The following is a 7032-nucleotide window of genomic DNA, read 5'->3' as shown; positions in this document are numbered from 1 at the left end:
TCAAGTTTTTAGGGTTTTGTCGGTTTTGCCCAAAGTTGAAACTTATGTTCGTTTTTACCCAAACATTTTCGAAAAAATGTTCGGTTTTACCCTTTTACGGGTGATAACATATTTTCCAAGTTACTATTATATTAAATTCGCAAAAACACCCTTAAGTTTATTATTTTTTTGCGTTTTTACCCTTAAGTTTATAATTTTTTTTTACACTTTTACCCCATAATATACATATTCATATGATTTTTCTGTTTGATACGTATAATATGAAGAAAAAAAATACATATGGTAAAAGTGTAAAAAAAATTATAAACTTAAAGGTAAAAACATAAAAAAAACTTTACACTTAAAGGTTATTTTTTACGAAGTTAATATAATGGTAACTTGTTATCACAGGTAAAACCCAACATTTTTTGGAAAATGTTAGGGTAAAAACAAACATAAAATTCAACTTTGGACAAAACTCTAAAAATTTAAGGGTTTTATGACATTAACTCTATTTTTAACAGAACAACGATTTTATATTATTTATTCATAATAGTAAACGAAGTTGCATTTCGTTCGTTCACTAATCAATAAAATAGTGTAAATGCATTTTTATTGCATAAAGAAATTTATAAATATATTGTTAGTGTGTAAGGAAATATAGTTATATTGTGATTATGAGTTGCATATTCTCTTTTGGAAAAACTATTTATCCATATAGCACAGAAACAACGCCCATAGAAAACGATGCAAACACAAGAATCTCATTTGACAATGATGAAAACGGCAACTCTGCCTATCACAATAAGTGTTCAAAAACTCAAACTACTCTCTGCTACAACAGAGCTGGAAGATCTACCACATCACAAACAGCTCACCATTAAATGGTGTTTATTTTGGAAGATGGAATTGTAGCTGTTTGGAAAATTCTCACAAATAGTATGAGCATTTATAGCACATGACTATAGACCGGAGATATATTTAAGTGATTATCTATGAAAGACAAGAGTATGCAAGAGCCTTCTCCTCTGTCAACTCTTCAGCTGTCAAGTCTAGCTTCTTCCTTGAGAACTCATCAATCGAAAGACCTGATTTAAAACAACAAATATTCAATGTGAAAAATGCAACTTTTATATTATTTGTTACAAAGGATAAGAGTAGATTCTACTACGTGTGGTGTGCATTGAACTTGACTGATAACTGATAACTGATGTCAATGTGACAAAAAGTTATAAGTTTTTGTCCCACAAAAAAAGCTAGAACAATGTGGGACTTTTACTCGGGCTCGATCTCTTGTCTTGCGAAAAGACGTAAATGCCCTCATCATCTTTGTCTTGAAGATAGCTCTAGAAAGTTTGTAGAGTCTTGTCTTGTCCAGTCCACTCCCATGTAACAAACACAGCCTTCGGCTGTGTTTGTTACAAATGATCGAACTAGAGCGGATTGGACTGGACAAGCTTTCTGGGGCTATCTTCAAGACAAAGATGATGAGGGCATTTTCGTCTTTTCGCAAGACAAGAGATCGAGAGCGAGTAAAAGTCCCACATTGTTCCAGCTTTTTTTGTGGGACAAAAATTTATAATTTTTTGTCACATTTGACATTAGTTGTCAGTTCGAGTCCAATGCATACCAAACACAGTACAACATAAATGTTGGATGGTTTCATCAATTAAAAGTTGTGAACATTCAAGATCAATCTTGTAAACTATTAATGAGTAAGACAAAATACGAAAAAGAAAAACTTTTCCTTAAATATGTGGTCAAATATTGCAAAACTTTATCCCTTTTTAAAGTTAAAAAATAATTCTGGATTAATAGCAAAAAAGTCTTGTGATTTCAATTATGGAAAAAAAATTCACCTTGAACTATGGTCCATTCACCGTTACGGCAAGTAACTGGGAAGGAGTAAATAAGTCCAGCTGGAACATTGTATGAGCCATCAGAGTACACACCCATTGAAACCCAAGTTCCCTACAATTTACATAAAACAATCAGAATAAAAAAAATAAAATAAAGATAGGCATGTTTATTTTGAGTAGTTTAATTACATTTTCCATCCTTCTAGTATCGTGGTTTTTTTTATTTCTGGTCCAAAAACAAATATTGTTTTTTCTTATTTGATAACACATGGATGATGGATTGAAATAGCAAAAGAAAGAAATCTCTTTGGACCAGATCGGAAAAACCAGTATACCACAGGGACTAAAAGTGTAACTTTGATATAGATATAAGATAAGATAAGAAGAGTATTATATACCTCAGGAGTTCCACAGACCCAATCACGAATGTGGTCACAAGCAGAACTTGCAGCAGAGAGTGCACTTGAGAGCTTCCTAGCCTTGATGATTGCAGCCCCACGTTGTTGCACAGTGCTAATGAATCCAGATTTCAACCTAAAAAAAAAAATAAACAATTATATTTATAAAGTATCCACAAAAGAATTCAAATGTAAATAAAAATGTACTGATTCTTGATGATGAGATTGAGAAGGGCATTCACGTCTTTTGAAGAGACAATAGACTAACTGTGTCTTTGTCCCACTTTCTTGAGTTGGACAAAGAACTGTAATATTTGTTTCATTGTATCGAGAAGCTGTCTAGGGATATTTTTAATGATGGGAGTGAGGGTATTAACGTCTTTTGGACGGACGAAAGATCAATAGCAATGAGTCCCTATCTTATGTTGTCAAGCGTTTTGGGTAGGATGAAAAATTACGATTTTCATCACATTGAGATGATTGAATTAAGATTTCTAGGGCTAATTATTGAGAAGGGCATTCACGTCTTTTGCACAAATGAAATATCAATGAGTCTCACTCCTACCTTGTCCACCTTTTTGGTGGGACAAAAAAATAACAATTTTTTTCTCTTGACAACAAGCTTTCTAGGGCTATTTTCAATGATACGGTGAGAAGGGCATTCACGTCTTTTTAAAAAACAAGAGATCAACAAGAAGTCCCTATCTCACCTTCTTCACCTTTTACGAAAATAAACCAAAAATTACAATTTTGTCTCAATCACTAGACAACCTTTCGAAGCCTATTTTCAAAGATAAGGTCAAGAATTGAGAAGGGTATTTACGTCTTTTCAAAGAAAAAATTTCATCTCAAGTGCAATTTTTGGAAGTAAGGTTTTATGGACATCAGTCTCAATCACTAGACAACCTTTCAATGTCTATTTTCAAAGATAAGGTCAACAATTGAGAAGGGCATTTACGTCTTTTCAAAGATAAAATTTCATCTCAAGTGCAATTTTGGGAAGTAAAGTTTTATGGACATCAGTCTCAATCACTAGACAACCTTTCGATGTCTATTTTCAAAGATAAGGTCAACAATTGAGAAGGGCATTTACGTCTTTTCAAAGATAGAATTTCATCTCAAGTGCAATTTTTGGAAGTAAAGTTTATGGACATCAGTCTCAATCACTATACAACCTTTCGATGTCTATTTTCAAAGATAAAGTTGAGAAGGGCATTTAGGTCTTTTCAAAGACAAAAACTTCATCTCAAGTGCAATTTTTGGAAGTAAGGCTTTATGGACATCAGTCTCAGTCACCAGACAACCTTTCAAAGTCTATTTTAAAAGATAAGGTTGAGAAGGACATGTACGTCTTTTCAAAGACAAAAACTTCATCTCAAGTGCAATTTTTGGAAGTAAAAGTTTAATGGAAGGTTGCATACCATTCATCATCCTTAATGAGCTCTGGAACAGACTTGTCACCAACAGTGGCATGAGTGACATCAGGGTACTGAGTGGAGGAATGGTTACCCCAAATAATTACATTTTTGACCTCGGATACTTGGACACCAAGTTTCTCTGAGATTTGTCCAAGAGCCCTGTTGTGGTCTAGCCTTGTTAAACAAGTAATGTTTTTCTCAGGGATTGATGGAGCAAATTCCTTCAAGATCAATGCATTGGTGTTTGCTGGATTAGCAACAACCAAAACCTGAAAATATGACAATAAACACAAAATTATTAGCATTCTGAATTATATAAACTCAAAGCTTCAAATGGTGTAACAGAATAGCATATTTGGTGTTAAATTTTCAGGTGTACAATTTGGTCCTTCAAGTTTGAGTTTATACAATTCTAGCTAATTTAATTGTATGGTTACATTACATTTTGAATGTTATATGTGTTACTTGTAACATTATGTTATAATATTAAACTGATATTATTTAATCGTATGTATTAAATTTAATCATTATGTTTTGTATTTATTTAAAAATTGAGATACTTTTTTATGATTTAGATGTAATATTTGCTACTTGTAAATTGTAATATTATGTTGTATATTAGATGCTTTCTAATTAGTCATACATATTAAATTGATGTAAAACAAATTTGTACAAGAACTAATAATTATGTTAGATACTTTTAAATTCTATAAGTAAGAAAAAAAGAATATAGTTGAAATACTCTTTTTGTGTAAAAAAAATTGGTGTAATGGGTTCAAAATAAATCATTATTTGCACCAAATATTACACCATTTTGATGCAAAAAATGATATAGACTAGCCCAATTGTTAGCCCATTACTTAAGGCTTATAAAGGGCTAAGAATTCTCACTTTGTGTTCATGTGGTATGATTATTACAAAAAGACAAGATAAAGTGATCAACAACATCATCAGATAATATAATAAAAATAAAAAATAAAAATCACCTTGCAGTTTGCTGCAGCATGCTTCTCAAGAGCAGAAGCTTGTGACTTGTAGATTGAGACATTCTTAGACATGACATCTTTTCTTTCCATTCCTTCTTTCCTAGGAAATCCACCAACCATAACTGCTACATTCACACCAGTGCATGCCTCAACAGCATCAGTAGTGGCAACAACTCCTGATATAAGAAAAAGGGTTCACAATTTAGAAAGCATAAAGAGTATAGAAAACAATGCAAAGCTATTAAAAGGAAAGACAATAAGAAGAATAATGTATGTGGAAGTAAATGAAGACCTTTAAGAAGGGGAAATGCAGCATCCACCAACTCCATTTTAACTCCATTTAAAGCCTCTGCTGCTGGTGGGATATCGAGCATGTGCAAGATCACGGGTTGATCTGCACCCAACATGATTCCTCTTGCAATCATGGGAACAAGAGCATATCCGATTTGTCCTGTGAAAAAATAGAGCTTAATCAATGTCTTGTTTCACACTAAAACACCTCCAATATAGTAATTAGGGGTTGTGTGTGAGAGATTAATCTATGTGATTGTAACACTTTATCATGTAGTAATCATCAAATCGTTTTTTATAAAGTATTTTGGAGTTATCTGTATATATTCTTTGTTCAGATTCTTCTATTATTTTCGATTGGAAACTTGTTAGGAATCCCTGAAACCATTTTCCCAACACAAACAAAGTTACATCATCTTCATGATATATGGATCTTTTATTCTTTCTCTCAAACATAAACCCAAAATCTCAAAATCATCTTGCATAATAAGCCTTCAAGCTTGGTTGGATTAGCAGACTAATATTAATGATACAGTTCCCAAAACTTATCCAACGAAAATTAAATAAACTCAGATAAAAAGAACGACCGATCACATGATCTGTAAAAAAGTTTAATAGTCATGCACTTTGTAAGATGCACCTAAACAACACGGATTTATGTTTATCGAGAAAAAACAACTACATCCATTTAAAATTTAGAGCATAAACCCCGTGATTTAAACTAAAAATTCAAAACAAAAAATAGACAGAACAGTTCCGTGATCCGATCGTCTTGAAATTTACTTACGACACCAACAAAACCCTAGTTCACCTTGATCTATAACACTCGAAAGAAAAAACACATAACCCTATAGATTTAGTCAACTCAAGTCAAAATATGCCTAGTTAGCTCAGATCTAAGTTAACTTGAAGTCAAATTAGATCACTCACACTCTTATCTCTTCTTTGTTTGCACTTCAGCAAGTGATCAGTCACAAATAAGATAACGTTATAAGTAAAAGTGATCGGATCCGATCGGATAAATTCAATCAGTAAAAAGAGGATCTCAAAACGAAGTGATTAGAGATTTAGATCCATAGTCACTCTCGTTTCAACCCAAAAACATACATAGAAACTAAGATCGTACCTGCGGCACCAGTAACAAGAACACGAACTGGATCTTTGGCCATTGATGGAGATTTGAGTAGGAGATTTGAATTTTGCAGGGCGATGAAATCTATGAAAATGAGAAGCGGAAAAAACTTTGTGTTGATGGTGTGAGACTGTGGGCTGATATTTAAGGAGGAGACGATCAGATCATCGGATAGTGTTTCCCGAGAACAGTAGATTACGATGTCGTTTTGGATAAGATAACATGCTTTATTTGTTTGACATTTGGGCCACGTCAGGCCGGCTCATGGACCGCACACCTGGTGGCGCAATAATGATTGTGGGCTTTCTTTAGGTATATTCGGTTGGCTGATTCCTATAAAATGAACAGGAATTAGAATTTAATTCCAATCATTTTTTTTATTGGGTCAACTTTTATAGGGATTGGAATGACTTTGATAAGGGAAAGTAAAAATACCGGTAATAGTAAAAATGGGTTTTTTTTTAAAATATAGACATAAAAATAGACATTTTCAGATATAGACATGCATTCCACGGAGGTAGTTCCGTGGAACTCCGCGGAATCTACTATAGCTCCACCGAACGGATCTTGAGTTTTTTTTTTTCACATCGATTCTTCGGGGTTTATATTAATTCTCCAACTAATTATTTTCAAGTAAAGATTATAATAGTGTGATAATATTTTCTTAAAAATAATTAGTTGGGAGAATGAATATAAACCCCGAAGAATCGATGTGAAAAAAAAAACACTAAAGATTTATTCATCGGATCAGAGCTACCTCCGCGGAATGGATCTTTAGTGTTTTTTTTAATACATTGATTTATTTACGATTTTGCCATTCCGCGGAGCTACCTCCGCGGAATGCATGTCCGGAAAAGTCCATTTTTATGTCTATTTTATTAAAATACCCCTCATTTTTTTACTATTGCCGGTATTTTCCCAAATTTCCACGAAGAGATGACGGATTAAAATCCAATTTATATAGAAAAA

At 33.0% G+C, this 7032-nt stretch overlaps 1 protein-coding gene across 1 annotated transcript; it reads right to left on the bottom strand.

Annotated features, from left to right (window-relative positions):
* Positions 1–717: 717 nt before the first annotated feature.
* Positions 718–6217, bottom strand: LOC145093857 (malate dehydrogenase). Its single transcript, XM_079032109.1, has 7 exons — positions 6058–6217; positions 4933–5091; positions 4641–4816; positions 3658–3923; positions 2237–2372; positions 1839–1950; positions 718–1067 (listed from the first exon to the last, which is right to left on the bottom strand). Exons 1-7 carry the CDS (start codon positions 6098–6100, stop codon positions 973–975), a joined length of 987 nt encoding a protein of 328 aa, XP_078888235.1. The 5' UTR covers positions 6101–6217; the 3' UTR covers positions 718–972.
* Positions 6218–7032: the final 815 nt, after the last annotated feature.

The sequence above is a fragment of the Lactuca serriola genome, chromosome 3 (assembly GCF_051521515.1).
Source record: "Lactuca serriola cultivar US96UC23 chromosome 3, Lser_US96UC23_V15, whole genome shotgun sequence".
Lineage (NCBI taxonomy): Eukaryota > Viridiplantae > Streptophyta > Magnoliopsida > Asterales > Asteraceae > Lactuca > Lactuca serriola.
Note: the sequence above shows the minus strand (reverse complement) of the source record. Positions and strands in the feature narration are given on the sequence as shown.

What these genes read in the sequence shown, in the direction of transcription:
- LOC145093857 (XM_079032109.1), bottom strand. Translation starts at nt 6,100, where the DNA reads ATGGCCAAAGATCCAGTTCGTGTTCTTGTTACTGGTGCCGCAG. An exon ending in TCTTGTTACTGGTGCCGCAG is followed by an intron (nt 5,092 to 6,057) that starts GTACGATCTTAG and finishes ATTTTTTCACAG; the next exon opens with GACAAATCGGATATGCTCTT. An exon ending in TGCATTTCCCCTTCTTAAAG is followed by an intron (nt 4,817 to 4,932) that starts GTCTTCATTTAC and finishes TTCTTATATCAG; the next exon opens with GAGTTGTTGCCACTACTGAT.